Consider the following 22,684-nt stretch of genomic DNA (forward strand, 5'->3'; position numbering starts at 1 on the left):
CGCGGCAAAAATAAACACACAGATCAAAAAATAAATTGGAGATGCGGGGTATCGATCCCCGTACCTCTCGCATGCTAAGCGAGCGCTCTACCATCTGAGCTACATCCCCATGTTGGAGATTAATTTAATTTCACAATATAAATCAAAACACCATCAAATGGTATTTATTCTACATACCAAATCGCCTTTAAAATATAAAAATTTGTTAAGGCATAACATTTTTTTTTCCCTTTCATAAATGTAATTTTAGTATTACACTTTAAATAGGATTTTAGACTACAGTTTTTCATTAAAAATTCGTTGCTAATTATTATTTTTTTATGTTTGAATTTTTTGAACTTACAATACAAACTTTCTAGAACTACCATTGGTATGAAGTTAATAACTTTATGTTTGATAAGAGGCAAATTTGTCAAAAACAACCTTTTAAAACCTGTTTTTTGCGAGAAACAACCTTTTAAAAAAAATTGCGAAAACATACCTTAAATTAAAATAAACTTGCGAAAGACAACATATTTCGATTTTCCGGCGTTGACCGAAAATTTCTAGCCTTGACTTTGCCGGTTTTGCTATCCCCACCCTTTTTCCCTCAATTTTTCCCCTTAAAACAAAAATCCCCAAAAAAAAAAAACCCTCAAAGTTCATTCTCTTTCCGTTCTTCTTCCCCATCAATTTTTTTTCGTAGATTTATCTGAATTCAATTGTAATCGTGTTGTTGAGTTATTCTTGTTGTTCTTGAAGTTCTTGTCGTTGGATTAAGGGGCTTTACCTTGTTGCCTCCGAGACAGGAAGAATACAAATTAAAAAATCTGGGAATCGTTGTGTTGTTGAAAGTAGAACGATTTCTCTATCGTTTTGAAGGAAACACCACCAGATGATTTAGTAATAGTATGAAGATCAGCAAGAGGTGGACATCTCTCACTGGCTTCTGAATAATGACTTATCTTTATCAACACCTTCTTCATCATTTCAATCTTGTTGCCGTTGTTCTCAAAATATATCTCTACTTCTCCCAGTAGATTATCACACTCATAAACCACCGTTTTCATCATTTTTTTACTTCATTTTTGTTACTTTTCTGTGAATTTACGAAAATAAAATTAGCCGGAAATTCGAAAATTAATAATAAAATATTGAATTAAGGGTTTTTGGGTTCGATCTGGACTGTTAGGGTTTCTGATTTTCAATTCTTCTTCGCCGTCTTCTTCGTCAAAGTTTAAAGTTCATTCACTCTCTATTCTTCTTCCCCTTTTTTCCCTCTCTTCCTTGCAAGCCTATACCTTGAAAGCAACAATTTAAGCCAAATTCATTCAACAGAGAGGGAAAATAATTGTTGGGGGATGAAGAACAGAAAGAGAATGAACTTTAATTTTATTTTTTTGGGGCATTTTTGTTTTAAGGGGGAGAATGGAAGGAAAGGGAGTGGGAATAGAAAAACCGGCGAAGTCAAGGCCGGAAATTTTTGGTCAACGCCTGAAAACTCAAATAGGTTGTCTTTCGCAAGTTTATTTTACTTTAAGGTCTGTTTTCGCAAAAAAGAATTTAAAAGGTTGTTTCTCGCAAAAAATATGTTTTAAAAGGTTGTTTTTAGCAAATTTGCCTTGATAAGATGAATTTTGAGATATCAGATTTTTAAAGTTAAATGGTCTTCTTTATAAAGCGATTAACCAATAGAGCAAAAGTTAAACTAATGGAACAGGGAAAATGTGTCTTTTAAGGAGCGATTTCCTTCAATATTGCATAAAGATCCAATAATTCCCAAAATACGTTACTTTCTAAGTTAATTCTCACCATACCGTCCACGTCAGCAAGGGAGACAGAGAAGTACTTTTTTTTTCCGGTTCAGCGTTGAACCACCATATGAGATAGCGGTTTTGTTTTAAAGCAAACCGCCACCAGATATGGCGGTTCAATGTTATAAACCGCTATCTGAGATAGCGGTTTACTTTAAAACAAAACCGTTGTCTCAGATGACGGTTTGCTTTAAAACAGAGCGGTGTTTTTTTTTTTTTGATTTTGATATTTTGAATTTGCTCCCTGTAAGTTTTGTTTTGCATTGAGGGTAAACCGCCATCTCAGATGGCGGTTCATTAAAGATCAAACCGCTATTTGAGATAGCAGTTAACCCATATAAACCACTATCTCAAATAGCGGTTTTGCGCCGATTATTTACAAAAAAAAAAACCGGTTTACTATGATGACGTGGACGGTATGGTGGGGATTAAGTTAGAAAGTAACGTATTTTGGAAATTATTGGATCCTTAAGCAATATTGAAGGAAATCACTCTCTTTTAAGGGGAAATTGTGACAGGGTTTTGTTAACAAGTATTTGTTATACACAAGGCACTCATTCTGAGGCTGACAAGTGTCCATTTTGATTAATTTTTATTACTCCATTTGTTCTTGAATGTTAGTCCATTTGGAATCACATTATTACCATGATGGTTCATAATGGTTATTGGGGATTTCCACCAATTGATGTAAGAAAAGTTTGAAAAAACCAATCAAAATATTCAGTTTCATTGATAACAATACTAATTCCAAACATCACATTATTACCATAAGGGTTCATACCAACAAATGGGGCACAAATCCTATTATATTTATTGGTCCTATAAGTAGTATAAAAAACAAACAAATCTCCAAAAAAGTCATAATCTTCATCCTACCATCACGCTAAAAAAAAGCTAGTAAGTCCATCTTCTTCACTAAGCTTGGTCAAAGTCATAATAAAAACCTTATTCACTGTAATTTCTTTGGGCAAAAAACTTGATTAACTTATGACAATCACGACCTTCAAGTATATAAGCTTTTGCACATGATAAGGCCTTGTAAGCATCATTAGCCGTAAAACCAAGGAATTAGACACTTTAACACCACTGGCTTTCAAAGTAGACATAAAGTAGCTAGAGAGCCTCCGTACTAACCTTCATTTGAGATTTTATCAAGTGCCTCTTATTAAGATGAACCATGGCATGGTTAATGTTATACTTCACAATAGTCCACTCACCATCTTTACCAACTGAAAATTGAACAAACGCAGTACACCCAGTACGTGTATCCAATCTTGCATAAGACCTTGTTCTCTTTCTTTTTTCATCTTTGACCCCTTTACAGCTACACAAGAATCGTTTCATAGTATAAGTTTTGCTATTTGGACGTTTCCTCCCATTCCCAACCCTAATACCAAAACCTTTACTAAAACCATAATCATCTCTATTTTATAAGGGAACTCATGATCGAAGTTATTTTAGCAATTGACCTTTTGGTGTCTCCTATAGAATAGTCCATAATACCCTTAATTAATTTCACAATTTATTTAATTAATGACCCTACTTAATTACAAAGTTTAAATTACTACTACATTAATTATAAAATACAATATAAAAGGAAAAAGAGAGTGTTTAAGTTGAAAATCACTCTCTTATAAATACGTTAATTTGTTAAAAAAAAAATAGAGTGATAGTAACATTAGTATATCTTATACAAAAAGAGATTTCTTGAGGTAATAATAGTAAATGACATTTTGTGTCCTCCTACACAATAGTCTAAAATACCACTTTTCAACATGTTAAATTAGTAGTATATTTAAATTAGTAGTAACCCTAAAAGATGAGAGAGAAGAGAGAAAAAGGAGAAAGAGGAAAACTTGTTTTAGATGATGTAAATTGAGTATATATCAACATGTTAAATTAGTAGTATATTTAAATTAATAAATTTATTGCCATATGTATTTTGTAGTATAATTGATTTATTACCATAATTAATTAGAAGGTTTTAGGCAAAAAAAATATACAAAGTATAGTAATTACTAGATTTTAGCCCGTGCGATGCACGGTTTCTATTAAATGGTTAAGTTTAAATAAAATTCTTATGTATATACCAATTTTATATATTTTTTTTTTTTTTTGGTAAAACCAATTTTATATATTTGGTATTAGATTAGAATAGTTTTTGATTTTGCATTGAATTTTATTTTAGATTTATTTTTTTAATGATGAGAGTGTTTGTTTTTGGATGAAATTGTATATGCATAATATTAATAATTAATTAATTAAAATATCTACGTGGCACTTAATTATTTATCTACGTGGAACTCGACTTTTTTAATTCAAAATTAATTTTGAAATTTTATTTTTCATTGATCGAATCCATTAGATTTCCTACGTGGCGCTCTAATATTGGATTAATGTTTGATTTTAAATTATTTTTTATTTCTGATTAGTGTTTGATTTTTGACGAATTTTATTTTAGATTTACTTTTTAATTATTAGAGTGTTTGATGGAGTTGTATATATTAGTAATTAATTAATTAAAATATCTATGTGGCACCTATTTAATTATCTACGCGACAATCGATTTTTTTTTATTCAAAAATAAAGTAGAACTTATTTTTCATTGGCCGAAACCATTAGTAATCCTACGTGACGCTCTAATAATTCAGCAAATATGCTTATTGGATTAATGTTTGATTTTTAAATTGAATTTTATTTATTTTATTTTAGATTAGTGTTTAATTTTGGATGAATTTTATTTTAGATTTATTTTTTTAATTATTATAGTGTTTGATTTTAGATGGAATTGTATATATTAGTAATTAATTAATTAAAATATCTATGTGGCACCTAATTAATTATCTACGTGGCAATCGATTTTTTTAATTCAACAATAAATTAGAAATCTTATTTTTTATTGGCCGAAACCATTAATAATCCTATGTGGCGCTCTAATAATTCAGCAAATATAATTTTGAAATTTTATTTTTCATTGATCGAATCCATTAGATTTCCTACGTGGCGTTCTAATATTGGATTAATGTTTGATTTTAAATTATTTTTTATTTCTGATTAGTGTTTGATTTTTGACGAATTTTATTTTAGATTTACTTTTTAATTATTAGAGTGTTTGATGGAGTTGTATATATTAGTAATTAATTAATTAAAATATCTATGTGGCACCTATTTAATTATCTACGCGACAATCGATTTTTTTTTATTCAAAAATAAAGTAGAACTTATTTTTCATTGGCCGAAACCATTAGTAATCCTACGTGACGCTCTAATAATTCAGCAAATATGCTTAGATTTTATTTTAAGTTTAATTATTTATATTAAAGGAGAAACGAATCAATGAGTGACATTTGTTATCACCACGTTAATTTTCTCTCCATATTCTATTGACTAGTTAATTAGTGATTTATTTTCCATTTGTCTATTTGGGCCAGGCCCAAATTTGTAGAACGGTTTCATATAGGCTATGCAAGTGTGAAATACAGAGTAACTCCTCCTTCGTGAATGCTTCTTACTCCTCCTTACTCCTCCTTACTCGTGAATGCTTCAACCTAGTTTCAGTTTTCTGGCGGAAAAACTTTCATACAATTAGCAAGTTTGCTTGGGAAACGTGAATATTGGACTGAAATCTCGTTTCCCATTCGTTTCCTGGATGATTTCAGTTTCAAATACGTCTCGATTTTTCCGAAACGGTTTTGGCGCGTTCCGATACGCGTTTCCCGGTTTCCCCGTTTCAAAACGTTTCGGAAACGGTACGTCGTGATTTTTTGGTGTTTCCGTGCAACGTAGACTGATTGATAATTGTGGTTTATGCGGGATGTAGGTTATGGTGCTCATAATTCAAGGTATGGTGATCCCCTAATCAGAGAGGGAACCGGTGGAAAATCATCTGTTAGGTACTAGTTCATCTTTTTAATTGATTGTATATATCAAGGAATTGGATTTATTTTTTGTTTGATTTCATTTGTTGATAATGCAGCTTGTTTAATTTTGTAATTTATGAATATGTAGCTCTTTCATTTGCATTTGTATTTAAATTTTGATTGTGCATTATTTATTACTGAAAGGAAGAATTTGTTTGAGCTGAGAGTTTAAGAGAAAATGGTCTAAGTTTGAGATATGGAGCTGTGAGGTGTAACACGTACTGGTTTCTTGGGTGTGCAGACTTGCAGTGCTCACTAGTTTAGCTTCTGCTCAATGTGCTTTATCTTTGCTTGATGGACTCTTATCAAACTTTCAGTTTCTTGTTCTTTAATATTCAAATTCAAGCTTATTTTATTGAAAGAAAGAGGTCTTGAAAACGGGCAAAAAGGAAGTTTGAACTCTAGGAGATGATTTTAGTGTGTCATTGAAAATTTGAATTGTAACTTTTAAAATATGTGTTTCTGTCAGACATGGCTGCTCCTGAAGCTCATTATTCTTTCAAATAAATGAGCTAATGCACTGTTATGAGTCTTATGACTAAGGCTTAAGGGTCTAAGTAGGAAACCTGTTGACTTGTGATGGATATTTTTCTTTAAATTCATACATGTCCATCACTCTCTCGATATGATTCTCCAAAAACAAGACTGAAATGTTAGGCCTCTTCTGCCATTTTATAGTTCTAAAAGTCTCGCTCAAGCAGAAATGAGAGTACCCACAAGCTAGGTGCTCCAAATTTCTAACTTTACCATGTTGCTGACTTACATAGCTCTTCTGCTCTTTGTCTGCATTAAGTTTTCTTTAGTAAAAGAGAAATATGAGTTGATGGCAATTCAAAATACAAATGAAGAGAAGGGAGAAGAGTATTTAGACAAGGTTATAAGTTACAACAAATGCACAAATCTGGTCTTATGCAGATCCTATTGTTGCTTATTAAATCACCAAGTGTGTCTTTTAGGCGCCTGACTTACATCTTGATACTTCGTATATTTTTTTCTGCATCCCACATCTTTGAAATTGAAAGTTGTTAATTTAAGTAGCTCAAGTTTTCGTTCCTGTTAAGCTACCAAGGTGTATGCTTTGATTAGTTGCTTTGTATCGAGAAGTTTAAGTTGTCCATCTTAGCTAAGCAAATTACTTTTTCTGTTTAAAAGTGTGCTTGTTATGTGTTGCAGTGGCGTTATTGCAACAGTATTTGGAGCAACTGGATCGTTTGGACGTTACCTTGAACAGGAACTTGGTGAGTTAAGTTCCTTGTAGTATTGTTACAAAGCTTTCGATGTATTGTTTTTAACTATATTAGAGATATTATTTATAAATATGTCATACACATTTCTGTTCTATGATTCTCTATGGTAAATGTTGAGTCTAAAGATAAGGAACTAAGGTGAAGAAGTGTCGTATTTAGAATCTGGTTTTGGTGATATGACCCTAATTGATTGTGTTTCATGCTCTTCAATGTGTTTCTTTTTAGTTTCCTGGAATAATTTAGCAAGTGAGTTTTATATTTTGTTTCAAAATCTTATTATAATCCCATATTGTTCGCAGACGTTCTGCATGAACTTTATGAAGTGCGAGATGTGGATATGTTAGTAGAGTAAATGTAGTGAACAGACTCTTATGTCATGATATACTTCATCACAGATATCCACGAGTACATGACATTAACAGAATTCGAATTCATAAGATATATTGCAGATTTCAGATTATCTATTTGCTAACAGGTTCATGTCAAGCTCGTAACAAAAACTTATGCACACCTTAACTTCTCACTGCACGAATTAAAGCTTCTCCACAGTTGTCATCGTGCTTTCTGCATCTAAAACGTTCTGATGTATATCCACTAGATATTTTAACATAATTACAAGACATCCAATCTTTTGGATTCCCTCCTTCCAACATGATCACATTTTAAGCTGCTGCTGCCTCCAGTGGTGGAGGTAAGTCTACATGCACTATGGCAAGGATGTGCTGCATGTCGTGCATGGACTTGCTTCTTTTCTATATATTTTTGGCACAATCCTGCACGAAGAAGCATAGCTTGGCCCGTAAAAGTGTGGACTCAATTACGAAAAACAATTCCTAATGTTCCATTTCAAAGCTTATCTCAAAATCCTGGAGTCAATTTGATATTTTAGTTAACAGTATAATTTTTAAAAGAAAAAGCCTGAATTTTTAGACCAAAACCCCATAACCATTAACCATTAACCATGCCACCATGCAATTGACGTCATGAAAATGTAGTGTCAACGTAACTGCAAAGGCCATTGGTAGGAAACATCAAACACAAAACACATCATATTCAAGGTAAAAAAAAAATTTCCCATAGGAACCCCAAAGGCTATTTTAATTTATACTGCAACGAAAGAGCTTTGTGATGCCAAATTCATTGCTTCGTGCAGTTTCTAATTGAAAAAGGAGGCACCCTTTTTAAGGTATTCTCTGCCAAACAAGATTGCAGGATCCAATTACAAGTAGGGGTGTGCACAGTCCGGTCCGGACCGGAAATTGGACCGGAATAATAGATTCCGGTCCGGTCCTCGGTCCTTGAAAATACACGATTCCGGTTTTCCGGTCCGGTCCGGTAAAAACCCGGAATTTTCCGTTGCGGACCGGTGACCCGGAATATAATTTTAAAAATATAAATTTTAGATAGAACAACACAGTTTATAACCCACATACATTAATCTCCTCTCGCAAAAAAGACTTTGGGAATTTTTTGTATATCATTGGCCTTTATCCCCTTTAAATTAAGCTTATGATGTGATGTATGCTATACTTAAAGAGAAATATAGGTCGTAAAAAGATTAAATCGTAAAAACAAATTGAGTTTAAGATTGTAAATCGCAAAAATAAAAAAAAGCCGGTCCAAACCCGGACCGGACCTGAATTTTTCGGTCCGGTTCAGGTTCGGTCCGGATTCTTTCCGGTCCGGTTCTCGGTCCGCAAATTCTGAAAATTCCGGTCCACCGGTCCAGCCGGTTCCTGTCCGGTCCGGTCCGGTTTTGGACCTGTGCACACCCCTAACTACAAGTATGTTGGTCGATAACCCAGTTTCAAATTATCTAAGCAATAGAGAAGATGTTCTTAATTTATCCACAAAATCAAATTTTGGTTATACCTAGTTCGCTCTTTTATCTTTATTGTGGTTTAATTATTGTTTTGTTCTAATTAATCAATTAAATGTTGGTATACTGTGCTGGTTTTACTTGAATTTATGTAATTTTCATAGTTTTGTGGTACATATCCCATAAAGCTGAAGAATGATTGTTATTGTTCTATAAGAATTGGAATTTTGACTTGATTGTATATGTTTTGAGTATTTCCCGAGTAAAGGGCTGATTTTTGTGTGTGTTAGAACTCAGGATTGCTTGAAAGTTTTTAATATCAGGTTCATCTTTAGGTAATTGGATACCTGGAAATGGTAGAGTAGGAATAGGAGGTTGTGTTGGATTAGGCATTAGGTTGCCTTTGAGGTGCAAATGCACGAGCATTGCTGGTTTTTGTAGTCTGCCGGGACCTGGCACTTGCTCATCAGAAAATTCAAATTTCGACAGCAATACTTCAGAGCTTGCTGAGGAGAATCTTGTTAAAGAAGTGAAAACCAAAAGTTTGAGCAAGAAGCCGCTGGACTTTACACAGATTGATAAAGAGTTGCTTCCCACTGTCATTATTGTGGGGCGACCAAATGTTGGCAAATCTGCCCTCTTTAACCGGTAGATTGTTTGGTTCATTATGAAATCTTTATTTGAAAGTTGGTGTCCTGAGAAAATAGTGAAATTGATTTTCAATGTGGATTTCCGTGTCATTGTAGTTTGATACGGCGAAGAGAGGCGCTTGTGTATAATACACCTGATGATCATGTGACTCGTGATATAAGGGATGGGATTGCCAAACTGGGTGAGTTACGATTCCAGGTACTTGATTCAGCTGGCTTAGAAGCGGCGGCTACTTCAGGATCCATCCTTGGACGAACTGCAGACATGACTGCCAATGTGCTGTCAAGATCCCAATTTGCCATCTTCTTGATTGCCGCAAGGTATGTGTTCTTGTGAATTTGAGTCCTTTTGATCACGGCCAGACTGTTTTGAGGGTGGAATTTCAGTTTTAACAGAACATATAATAGAAAAGGAAAATTCAATTATTGGAACAGGCTTAAGGAGTAATGGTTTTTTAACAGGAGGATGTGTATATTGTCATGTGAAGGTTAATTGTTGGTCTGAAGTTAGGTACTTGAGAATTTGAGAAGTTATAGAGCATTACATTCAATTTCTTGAATCAAGAAACATTGTATGAAACATAGTTTTGAGTCCTTTGCCTGCTTCTGCTCTGGTGGCAACTTATTCATAGTTATTTGACAGGATAAGTGACAGTTCAGAGTTATTCATATTTTGACAGCATAAGTGACCATTAGAGTTATATGTTGATAGTTTTCTTTTCTCTTTCGACATTGCAGAGATGGCTTGCAATCCATGGATTTGCAGGTTGGGAAGTGGCTGCGTAAGCATGCACCTGGAATCAAAATTGTTCTAGTGATGAATAAATCTGAATCTCTTGATGAGTCAGATGGGTCACTGGCAGCAGTTTCTGGTGAAGCTTACAGATTAGGTTTTGGGGAACCCATTGCTATATCTGCGGAGACTGGATTAGGCATGGCAGAACTATATGCTGCTTTAAAGCCCTTGCTGGAGGAGCATATGCTCCAAGTCTTAAATGGTATGTACTGTAGTTTTTACCACCACCTCCCCCATTTATGCCGACTCTAAAATCTTGAGTGGTTTTGTACGATCGTACCTTGAGTTCTTTCCTGCGCGAGCATGTGGTTGATAGTTGGTTCCTCGGTGTACTTTTTGTACCACTTAATTTAGGATATTTTTGATGTTATTCCAGAAGGGATTATGCTATCCTCGTATAATTACACTTTCCGTATTTTGATTAAGTCACTATTGAGATGCATCAACAGCTCCACCTCACCCCCCTTCCAAAGAAAAAATTCAGTCAAGTTATAGAAAAACATTGTATAACTGCTTTTATTCTCAGAAAAAGATAAGAAGGATGCAAAAGGAGTAAGGAATAAACAGGTCCGGTCCTCACTTTTTATGGGCTCGCGGTGAAACACAAGAACAGGGCCCCTTATAGATGTTACATTTCCTTCTTTTATAGCTCAAATACATTTTACAGTTTTAAATAGAGTTTAAAACCAAAATATATTTGAGGATAGAAATAAAATTAACTAAATTTGTTTCCCCATTCGTATAAAATACACTCATTATCAAGAAGCAACTATGTTAGCAATTTAAAGAGACAAAGAAAAAAATATTATGCTTGTCAACAAAAATAATATGCAAAGGTTATAATTCAATTAAGAACAACACATCTTACTTCTAATAAACTGTTACTAACAAAGACTAAAAAATGAACAAAAGATTTTCTCCATAAAAAAAAGAAACACAAGGTAAATGAATATAAGACAACAACTCATCAAAATGAAGGACCCTTGATGTGGTCAATAATCGAACACGGGCAAGCTTTTTCAATGTAATCTTGCTTAAACCAATGGAGCAACAATTTGTTTTTGAAGTTTAGTTACAGATTTTTCTATTTACAATAGATTGCAGTCTTGTGTTGAGGATTTGGGGTCCCTTCCCTTGCGGGGCCCAGGGCGGTCGCCCCTCAAAATCACCCCTCAGGGCCGGGCCTGGGAATAAATTGCAGAACTTTTGTGAAGGGGTACAGGGTACTGAAAAAGACAAGTTTATAATGTTAAGTTCTCATGCAATAAATTTTATTGTACTGTAACTAGTTGTTTATGCTAAAGATTTAGGAGGATGGGTTTCTGGAGTCTGGACTGCATGGTTGTTCTGGTCCATGTATTTGATACCCCTTCAATAGATGAGCTTCCTTTTGCCTTTCTTGTTTCGCCAAGGATTCAGTTAGTAGATTGCACATTGTGCAAAAGGGAAGGAACCAACACAGAAACTAAGACAAATTGAAAGATTGGAAGAAGCTTAAAAGTGGCGTTTGAGAATGCTGCCCTTACTCCAAAAGTTCGTAAATTTCAAGATTTAAGCAACTCTCAGCTACCCATGCTTGCTATACATATCTTATCTATGACCGCCTGCATTTGTAGATTTTTATTGAATTATACTGATTGGTGCAACTGGTTTCGTTTCCTTCCTCAATTTTGTGTCTCCATCTCTCCGAGGTGCATGGGGATATGCATACGCATTTATGCACGATCCCTATGCTCTCACATCTAGGTGCATGCCTATTGTTGCATAATACTAGTGCTCAAAATTTAGGTGCACAACTGCACATGCATGTTCTTTACACACTCCTCTCCCTGCCCCGTGTAGTTGAAGATGTGTGAATTTTGTGCTGCATTGTCACAAATGTAAAATCTCGTATCATGTCCTCAAATTGTCAGATGGGATTGTTGTTTCTTTTCCATCTCTGATGAAACATTTTTTTTTTAATTATTTATTTTCTGCCTGCTTAGCTTCTATTTTCTTGACTACATTCGACAAGATTGTACGCACTTGCCTCATCTCATGATTCTTGGCTTTGTACATTTTTCTTTTACTTAGATGAAGCTACTCAAGGCAGTTGTTCTCCTGAATCTGAAGAATCTAAGTTACCACTACAGCTGGCAATTGTTGGACGGCCCAATGTTGGAAAGTCAACCTTACTGAATACTTTATTACAAGAAGAGCGTGTACTGGTGGGGCCAGAATCTGGTCTGACAAGAGATTCCATTCGAGCTCAATTTCAGTATGATGACAGAACTGTATATATGGTAGAGTTTTTTTGTTCTCTCCTATTACTTGTGAATTCTGGCTATTCATGATTATATTTGTTTAACTTTAATTAATAACATGAACAAAGAAAACTCTGGTGTTGTAGTTATTTATTGTATTGCTTTCCATTCCATTCCTCGGAAAGCAATGTTATACTTCATGTTTCTAAATAAATTGAAATCTTTGATCAGTGTGCAAGCTTGCTTTGACATACTTTATGTTTTTGACTCAGTGGTATTTTATCGAAGTTCTTTTTGAAATATGTAATACAGTCTGAGAGCCTTGGTTCCTTGATAAGTTCACTCAGATATTTCCGATGTTCTTATGCACATCTGACCACCTTCTTCTTCTTTCTTGCTTTTCTCATGATAATATTTGTTTTTTCGTATTCAAGGAGAAAAGCAGAGAGATTGTTTATATATGCTTATAAGCTTATGTGTGTGAAGTAATTGTTTTGATAATAAGCAGAGAGACTTTTTCGGATGTGTGCTCTTACCTAAAAGCTGGAGCTGTGTTGCTCCCTAGTCAGATAAAGGCATACAGCGTATTTCATGTTGTAGTTGTTCCGTTTTGGCTTGGGTCAAAAGGACCAAGTCTCTTTTATTGTTCGCTATACTTCTATGGTGTTCTATTGTTGTAAAGGTTTTTGTGTAAAGCCTACATCTTGAAGACTTAACTAGTAGTACAATTATCCATATAGATGCTTGCAATTGTAAACAGATACTTATAGTGCAACTTTGTTAAGTCTTTTCTGTATGTATTTCATCAAAAGGTTATTAGTGTAGCCTGGTTGTCTGGATTCCCTTTATTGACATCTGCTAAATGCGTTAGAGGTAATTTGATGGCCACTTAATAGAGAATTCGGATGCTATATATGACACAGTTTCCTCCCAAACTTAGCCTGATTATGCATTCACAATGTGTTCATAAATAGTAGTTGTATTATAGTCACTGTGTAGTCCTTTATGCGACAGTTGGAGAGGATATTTTTCCAGATTGTTATCGTAATAGCGTGCTCTATGAACTCTGGTCTTTTCAAAGTAGAATAACTGTTCCGTCACAGAGATTAAGAACTTACTGTTCTCTATTTTCTGTTTCGTCGCACAACTCTTCGTCTAATAAGTCGTTTTAGCCTTCTCTTGTTTAGCTACAATGACCTTTTTAATTTGATGTGTCCAGACACAAATCTTAGAAGATTTAAAATAAATAAATATGCACGGAGTTGACACTAATTTTTTTTTAAAGTATTTTTTCCGTAGAATCTTTCACCTCCTTAAATGTTTGGTATTATCACACATTTTTATTGGATGTTCCAGAAGGAATCAGATGAAATGTCGAAAGATTAGACTTCTGATTTATGACTTCCATAAATGTGTATTGAATATATTCTGCTGTTTATTTCTATTTTAGGTTGACACTGCTGGCTGGTTGGAGAGGTCAAAAGAGAAAGGCCCGGCTTCATTGAGCATCATGCAGACCAGGAAAAACCTTATGAGGGCTCATGTAATTGCACTAGTTCTTGATGGAGAAGAGGTGAGTCATAGAATCTCTTGCATTGCTATGGGGTTATGGACTTGTGTTTGACATAAGACATATTTAGATGAAAACAAATTTACAAATCAATCATGGAAAAATACACTATAAATCACCTAGCAAGCTAAAGAACGAGGTATAGAACAACAAATACGACTGAGGTGTACGAATCTTGTTAAGACAAGGTTTGGGGAGGTTTAGATTCCATATGTAGTTATATACACAACTTTTCCCTTAGTAAAAACCTTAGTGGGCGGTTTGGTTCCTGGGTAAAGGGAATGAAATGAAGAAAGGGAAAGAGGGGGAAAAGAAATCAAATTCTTTGATATAATAGGTTGTTCAGGTGACATTTAGCTTTTTTAATTACCTCTCATGCTTCTCTCACCTTTGCTCTACCATACACTTCCTCTCTCATATGGTGCCACCAGCACCCCTTCCCCGTTACCTCCGTCACCTCTTTCCAATGACGTCGTCACCCCTATCCACCTTTCGCCGCTGGCCACTCCACTCTCCGATTCTGCCGCCGCCTTACTTTTTCTCTCTTCCGTCTATATGTCTCACCATCATCATTAAAGGTCAAGTTTGATGTTTTATAGGTCAAATACGACCATGGAATTGGAGTTTCCATGGTCGAATTCCATTTGAAACCACAATTAATGATAAGAAACGTACTTCCATTTTGTGGTTGGTAGATATCCAAAGCGGTTTGTTGTTTTCGAGTGTATGGTGTGGGTTTTTCGGGGGTGGTGGTTTTTTTTTTCCCGGGTGGGTCGGTAGATCGGTGGCTGTGCAGTGGTTTTGAGTGGTTATGGTGGTTTTGGGCGCTAGGGAAGTTATGTCAGGCTGCGGGGGGTAATTAGGGCAACTGGGAACTGATTTCGGGTGGGTGAGGATAGTTTCGGGTTGGAGGAGGTAGTCTCTAGTGGTTGGAGGAGGTAGTCTCAGGTGGTTGGAGGGGTAGCTTCAGGTAGGCAGGTAGGGGTTGATTTCATGGTGGTTTGATTTGATACAGGGTGGTGGTAGGGCGACAATGGATGTTCTGGTTAGGGTGGCAAAACAATGCAAGTTGATTTTCCGATTATAAATTATTTTAGTTCACTAGGGAAGCATTAAGGTACTAGTCCCTTAAGCGAAGCTTTCCTATTTGTCGACCTTGAGCAATCTCATACCCCGCAACGAACCCGTTCACTCAACAATGCGGTGGTGGGTGGGTGGTGGTGGTGGTGACGCCGCTAGCAGGGCATTGCAGATGGATGGTGGTGGTGTGTTGGTGGACATACGAGGTGGTTCGTTAGTTGCTTAAAAAAGCTAACCAAGAGTGTGTTCTGTATGGAACTTGAAAGAAGAATTGGTACAAGATTGACTTTTTGGAAAAAAATAATAAGAATGATCCCAACTTTTGGCGGTCTTCTCATTTTAATATCAACTGCACTTTAACCTAGAATAATCCTAATTAGGAAGGTTGTCATCTTAAAACATCCAATTTCACTTGCAACCTTTAGAACCGGTAATTTCTGTTCTTTTTTTTTTGTTTGTTTTCAATTATTTGCTCTCCCTCTCCTCTTCTCTTTCTGTTTCTCGCAACAAAGCACCACCACAATGGTCAACACCACTCTCTCACCTGCATCCCAACCAGATTTGTGTTCTTCATCCTTAAATCCCAACCATTCCTCCTTCCTCTCCCTCGTTCATCACAAATTGCCAACTCCTCACCGTAACTCTTTTCCTTACTCGCAACCGGAAACGCATTCCTCATTGCACCATGAACACGACACAATATCAAGGAATACCATGATTTTGAGGAAGACCTGAAAAACTAGGGCCCGAAATGAGGCTTCAGAAATTGGAGTGTCCGTTCAGGTGGCGATGGTCTCAGAAGAGGAGGAATTCTCCATTGTTGTAGGATCGAGTTGTGGTATATACACCTGCACATTTTGTAAAAATTCTAGGGTTTTACTGTTTTAGCTTTCATTTTCTGAAAGAGAAGCAAAGGAGAGAGAAGATCGAGTACGTCAATTGACTTCTACACCGCGTCCATGGCTGCCAGAAAAGATTCGAACTTTATTTGAATTTTCTGAAAAGAGAGGGGGAAGAAAGAGACGACTGGTGAGGTGTTGGCGTTGAAGGAGATGTAGAGGTCGGGGAGGTGGGTTGGTGGCTAGAGGTCGGGGAAGAAGTTCGATAAGGAAGAGATGATTGGATTTAATGAGAAAAAAGTGAAAATAAGAATGAATGAGAAAGTGACACATGGACGTTGGCGTTTTAACCTATACAACATGTTAAAAGAATTACTGAGTCTAATATGAGAAGGATCATTTTAAAATTGAGATTATTCTAGGTTACTGTATAGTTGAGAATCTCAATCTCAACTTGAGATTAAATGAGAACCACCAATAGTTGGGATTATTCTTGTTAATTTTTCCTAATTTTTTTTGGTTAAGAATAAAAGTATAATTTGATAGAAAATTCCGATATACAAGATAACATCTTCTTGTCGTCTATTCCAATTTTGACCTTAGGGAGTTCTTGCCCTTCCCCAAACTTACACTTTAAGTATTATGTTTTTATTTCTAGTTTACTTAAAACCCTTGGACTCTAAACATTTTCCTCCAAAGTTCTACCTCTAATCTTTTTCATAATCTTTTTCATAATGCTGGTTATTTTGCTTTTTCTTTTAATGTTATCCTCGGATTTATTTGTACGCTCTTTGACTCACAAAAGTTCCTCTTTAGGCCATGTAAATTCATGGAATTAAAACTCGGTCGTTCAATTACGTATCGACCGTTCTATAACGGATTTAGGATTTGTCGTTCCGCAAACGGTGGGACAAAAATCACACATTTCTCCCCACGTTGTATGTTACGTAACGGTAACTCGCCGCGTAAGAACGTTTTTTCCTGTTACACCGTTTTTTTGTACAAATTGGTCACAAATATTTTAGTAATTAATACTACCTCCGTTTCACAATACATGCATCATTTCTCATTTGCGCACTATTCATCAATCAACTTTGACAATCTTTCTTTCACCATTATGTAAGAAAAAACATAGTCAATGACGGAATGCTCATTTTTTTTAAGATCTTGTTAAATTCGTATCAATGCTAGGATTCCAAATATCAACTTTTTATAATTTTTACCTATACGCATTTAGGGATATTATTGTCCAAAGAAGCGTGTTGGAATACGTGCAAAAAGAAATGTTGCATGTAATACGGAATGGAGGTAGTATGTTTTTTATGGAACATGATATTTTGAGTGACTATTTGTTCAAAAAATATGTTACTCACTCATATTATGTTAGGTTTGGTTATATTGTGTTGAAATAATATTTTTTAAACTTACAAAGTTACAAGTATTAGCAGGATTAAACAACATGTTAATGTGAATTTTTAGACAAAATTGGCACCGCGTTAGCCGCGACCGTTCTATTTATCCGTTACAAGCGGTTTCCACGATTGCAACTCATCGCAATTTTTATTTCTATGTTCACATTCTTCCTCGTCTTAATTTTTCCAAAACCAAAAGAATACACCATGTTGAAGTGCGGTAGTGAAGGGATATGAGATGTTTGAGCCATGAAACTACATTGTCATCCTCTAATATTATTGCGTGTTGAAAGTAGTTTCATGAAACTTTCTACCACCATCTGTATGGATGCGTATGGATTCTCTGGACTAAACAATAGTTACATATCCTACTTTGGCTCTTATAAAACATAGGTCAATGTTGGTAAGTTATCTGTCAACTTAACATTTCAAAGCAATTAATTAATGACTAACTTGTAAAACTGCAAGTTCTTTATGTAAAAGTTTTAAGATGTTTTTTTTCGGGTAATTGGTTGTATGTGTAATGAAAGATATTTTATGAGAAGGTCCCCTTATGTCGTCCTGAATTTAATAGGATTGAATACTTTATTCGCATAGTAAAAGAGATAAGGGTGTGAGGCGTACTGGTAAAATGTGAGAGAAGGAAGTTGCGGCTTCATGTGTTTGGTTTTTCAAAGGTTATTTTGATGTCAAATTATTTGCAAAGGCAGGGCATAAGAATGAGCATTGAGTAGGAGATGAACAGGTTTGCAATAGCTTGCTAGTTAGTTTCAGTTTGAGCGCTTGAACACAGTCAAGACATCAGGAAGTAGTTGCAATGATGAGAAGGATGGTCAATGGTGTTATGGAAGCACTGAACAGTTTGGTTTGATTTGTATGGTGTAAAAGCTCTTAAACCATGCGTCTTCTGCAAAGTATCTCACTTGTGAGCATAGTCCGGGCTTCTGGGAATCTTTCTCTCGACTATTTTATTTGGTTTACCATCAAAACACAAACTTTTAATAAAATCTGGTTTACATTATTTTATTGTGTGGCGAGCTGGCCATTCCACTGCAGTTGTGCTTCTCATACAGTCATACGTAGAGAAATGAAGTCTGCAACTTTTGCCTCTCCTTGAAATTATGTTTCAACTTTCTCTCCTCTTTCACTCCTTTCTCTCTCCTCTTTCGTGGTATTTCCAATGATTGATGGCGTTGATGTTGTGGGTTTTGTGGATTTCTGCGATACGGGTTTGAAGAATATGACCCATTTTTTGTGAAATTTGAAGAATGGAGATAAACAACCGAAAATGAGATACTCTGTGTTGTTGAGTACTTGAATTTTTGTGCTTTTAAATTTGAACATTTTTAGGTCGCTTTAGCAAGGACATGTATGGTGATGAATATATATGGAGCATGATTTGATTATTTGAATGGGAACATAACGGGGAAACTTGTAAAGTTTGATGTGGGATTGTGGGTCGTTAAGCTCATTATTAGTTTCGTGACTTCTAGATAGTGTCAACCTCTAAGAGAGCGTGTGTAGATTAGTAACTTTTGTGCAGAATTAAGGGTGACTTGTGTCTGCAATAAAGATCACTTTATGCTTCATAAACAGCCACTTTTGTGGCGGTCATGGGTAACTTTTATGATTCATATGGGTAACTTTGTGTTTAAAAGGGATCTTTTCTCCCCTTTGGGTGCCTGGGTGGCACGTATGAACAATCGCGCTGTATTGCTGACGTACAATATTTTACTGTACAACCGGGTGTAGGCAAAAGTTTTTGTCATTTAAAAATTATTATGTGTTACTTAATATTTTTGTAATTTATATTGGTATTTAAAGGTATAAAGTAGGTTTACCACATATGTGACTTTGAGATAGAATTCGAAATGTATAATGGATAACAAACACGAGGATTGATTTTTTTTTTTCTGAAAATAACATTTAATGTGGGCTATACGCTGGTCTTTGTAATCTTGATAATGCCTGCTACACTCTTTGGGCTGTCCAAGAAGACTAGAAGAGTTATTAGTCTCATTTCTATAATCCATTTATTAATTTGTTTTCTATTGCTTGGTGGTCATACTTTCCTTGCTTTGCCGTTTCATGAAAAATATTATGAGAAATTTTAACTGTGCCTGCTTCTTGTAGATTGGATTAGTTTCCTTCTTCTTGGTATACTATACTGAATTTTGACTTGCTTAATGTTTCCTCGTTTTCTCTATTAGGTTGCAAAGACTAAGAGGAGCATGAAGCATGCTGAAATAGTTATAGCTAGACAGGCAGTGGAAGAAGGACGAGGTTTGGTAGTAATAGTAAACAAAATGGATCTATTGAAAGGAAAACAGAAACCCAATTCATATGAAAATGTCATTAAAGCTGTCCCAGAAGAGATTCAGAAACTCATACCACAGGTTTGCTTTTTGAAACTTTCATTCTATAACTCTCTTTTGCTATCCTTTTTCTCATGTTGAGTGAGCTCTATTCTCTTGAATGTGCTAATAAAGAAATTCATGGTTCTCACAAATTTTATCTGTGCTTTAAATCTGAAGAGGTCTGGTATGCAGTGTATGATAGAATGGAAGTGGGGAGGAGGAGTTGATTCTCCAAGTCTCAGTTGTTCATTTTGAGTGTAAATAAGATAACTTATCGGTTTCGAGCAAGTTGGGGTTTGTTCTTATGCTTTTGAAGTTGGAGAAGGTGAATGGGAAGATTTAACATCCAGTGGGAATTCAAGGAAAGAGTTTATTAGTCACCGAACTTTCTGTTTATGAATAAACCCTTATTTACATTAAGGCTCCGTTTGGTAAGGCGTAAAACATTTTCATTGTAAAACGATTTTCCATGGAAAATAGTTTTCAAGGGAAAACACAATTCCAAACTAGTTTTCCTTTGTTTGGTAACTTAAAGGAAAATGGGAGAAAATGGTGAAGATTGAGGGGAAGAAAGGAGAGGGAGGTAAGGAGGAAAGAAGGAAAAGTGGTTTCCCTCCCTTTCAAATGGAAAAGAGTTTTCCATCTTTGAGAGAGTAATGGAAAATTGTTTTACATCCCTTACCCAACCAAACAACGTAAAATGATTAAAAAGGGGAAAATCGTTTTCCATGAAAACGTTTTACGCCCTACCAAACGGAGCCTAAACTTCCCCTCTTTCCCGGAAAATTACTCTCCAATATTTTCTTTCGGTTAGTGTTGTTGAATATGCTTACGTCCTCTCTAGACAGCTTCACCTATAAATCACCTCTATAATGGGAACTTGGGTTTAATTCTCAGTTCATTACTCTTGGTAAATGTAACAGTGCCTTACCTTATAATTTGAACTTAGTACAAATTGAACTCCTTGACTAGGAACCAAAAACTTAACTGTAATCATGAAATGTCTTTTATTGTTGTCGCATTGAGTAACCCTCTTCTGTCATCAGGTAACTGGTGTACCAGTTGTATTTGTTTCTGCTCTGGAAGGAAAGGGTCGGATAGCAGTCATGCGTCAGGTTATTGACACTTACGAGAAATGGTGTCTACGACTGTCAACAGCCCGGCTAAATCGTTGGTTGCGAAAGGTCTATTTTCTATTTTCTTTTTTCTTTCCAGTCCATACAGTAATTTCCTTGGCAACATAACTCATGCGTAATTTATTCTATTACTACGAAGTACTAGTTAGTCATGGCAGCTTCTTGGTCAGTGGTCAAAATAAGGGTATGGTGCTAAATGGCTAATCCTCTGTTCTTATATTGATGGAAATATAAGAGCCTAAGCGTCGTCTTGGTAAAGGAGCAGTGCATGCTATGCTATGCTATACTATGCTAATGATTCTGCATTTGCACATTCTAAAGGTGGTAATGATCTGTTTGCAGGTCATGAGCAGGCATTCCTGGAAAGATCAGGCTGCACAACCGAAGATTAAGTATTTCACCCAGGTAAAGGCTCGGCCACCAACCTTTGTTGCCTTTGTGAAGGGGAAAACGGAGCTATCAGATACGGAAATACGGTTTTTGACGAAATCTTTGAAGGAAGACTTTGATATGGGTGGTATCCCAATTCGAATCTTGCAACGGTCTCTAGGGAGGCACGAGGCGCCCACTAAGAGCTTCTCTGCTAAGAGTAGCCATACAGGAAAAGTGGTTGAAAGAGTATCTTCAGATAAAAGGAGTGTTAATTTAAGATGAAGGTTGTAATTTTTAACATTTTTGTCTTTCCTTTGCCAAAGGGCCTTGATTCATGTTGCATGAAGAGGAAGTTATAGGTTGGTTAGTGTATGAATGTATGATGCTTGTATATGGCAACTAAATAGAGGAACTAATGGTTATCTCGGAGGTTCAGTTAATGAATGGAGTTATGGTTGCAAGGTGATGAAGCTGACAGCCCTTCCTTTGATTGTCAAAAGGGTTTGGCAAATTTAGGAGCATGCAATTAGACTATGCAACATTAATCCAGGAAAGAAAATGAACGTCCGTCGTATTTTTTAGGTTATTCACATTATTGCTACATTACGTGGTTTTTTTTTTTTTTTGACAACACAAAATAAGAAGAAAGCAAATTGAGTGCCCTTCTAGCTTTCATTGCCGGATTACGACCTCTTTTTTTTTTTTTTGACAACAAGAGCAAACACACAAACTAGACAACATCGACCATCCCATGTTTTCTTGCTATATTAGCAAGGTCATGAGCTGGTTTAATAAGGTTCCTACTAACGTTTACTATAGAACAAAAGTCAAAGTTACGTGCACTATTCCTGATATCCTCCAGAATACTAGCAATCTCTGTTGAGCCGATCTTTCCCTCTTTTAACATTGTGTAAATAATTCTACTATCCGAGAGGGTTGTTATTTGTTTGATGTTCCGTTTTTCCGCTTCAATCAGGCCACGAAGGATGGCATATCCTTCAGCTTGGAGTGCCGAAGATGCTCTTATCCTGCACCCACCTTTTGACAGTGTTATCTGGTCGTGCTTGATCATCCACCCTATCGCCGCCACAGAATCACCATTCTTCTTCTCTTTCCATGCTCCATCTACCATGAGTTTGACACCTGTGTTGTTGAAATCCCCGATCAGGATTGCCACTGGGTTGGTGTGGCTACCGCCTTTAATGTTGGTGTTCTTGTTTATCCTGTTCCTCAAATCTATGGCCACCTGATTATCTTCATTCATTTTTTTGATGATTTCCATGATGTTTCTTGGACTCACCGCGCTTCTTTTAAACAGTATGCTGTTGCGGTGTAGCCAAATCCCCCATAGTGTAGCCACGAAGTTGTTTCCACGCGGGCTATCAGGCCCGTCTTCTTTCCACATGTAGGCTAAAAAGTTCTGATTACGGCCTCTTACTACACACAGTCT

At 35.9% G+C, this 22,684-nt stretch overlaps 1 protein-coding gene and 1 non-coding gene across 3 annotated transcripts; one reads left to right on the plus strand and one right to left on the minus strand.

Annotated features, from left to right (window-relative positions):
• Positions 1 to 36: 36 nt before the first annotated feature.
• On the minus strand, positions 37 to 109 carry TRNAA-AGC (transfer RNA alanine (anticodon AGC)). Its single transcript has one exon. It is a non-coding gene; the product is annotated as a tRNA-Ala (tRNA).
• A 5,164-nt stretch (positions 110 to 5,273) lies between these two features.
• On the plus strand, positions 5,274 to 21,824 carry LOC110794871 (uncharacterized). 2 transcript variants are annotated; one of them, XM_021999840.2, is made up of 11 exons: positions 5,274 to 5,542; positions 5,614 to 5,686; positions 6,887 to 6,951; positions 9,103 to 9,427; positions 9,526 to 9,750; positions 10,168 to 10,427; positions 12,299 to 12,507; positions 13,919 to 14,041; positions 19,580 to 19,765; positions 20,773 to 20,910; positions 21,205 to 21,824. In XM_021999840.2, the coding sequence occupies exons 1-11, from the start codon at positions 5,443 to 5,445 to the stop codon at positions 21,514 to 21,516; spliced, it is 2,016 nt and encodes a 671-aa protein (XP_021855532.1). In that variant the 5' UTR covers positions 5,274 to 5,442; the 3' UTR covers positions 21,517 to 21,824. The 2 variants fall into 2 exon arrangements, with proteins under 2 accessions (XP_021855532.1, XP_021855533.1); XM_021999841.2 differs by having other exon boundaries at positions 9,115 to 9,427.
• The last annotated feature ends 860 nt before the right edge of the window (positions 21,825 to 22,684 follow it).

Source organism: Spinacia oleracea, chromosome 6 (genome assembly GCF_020520425.1).
Source record: "Spinacia oleracea cultivar Varoflay chromosome 6, BTI_SOV_V1, whole genome shotgun sequence".
In the NCBI taxonomy this organism is placed as follows: Eukaryota; Viridiplantae; Streptophyta; class Magnoliopsida; order Caryophyllales; family Amaranthaceae; genus Spinacia; species Spinacia oleracea.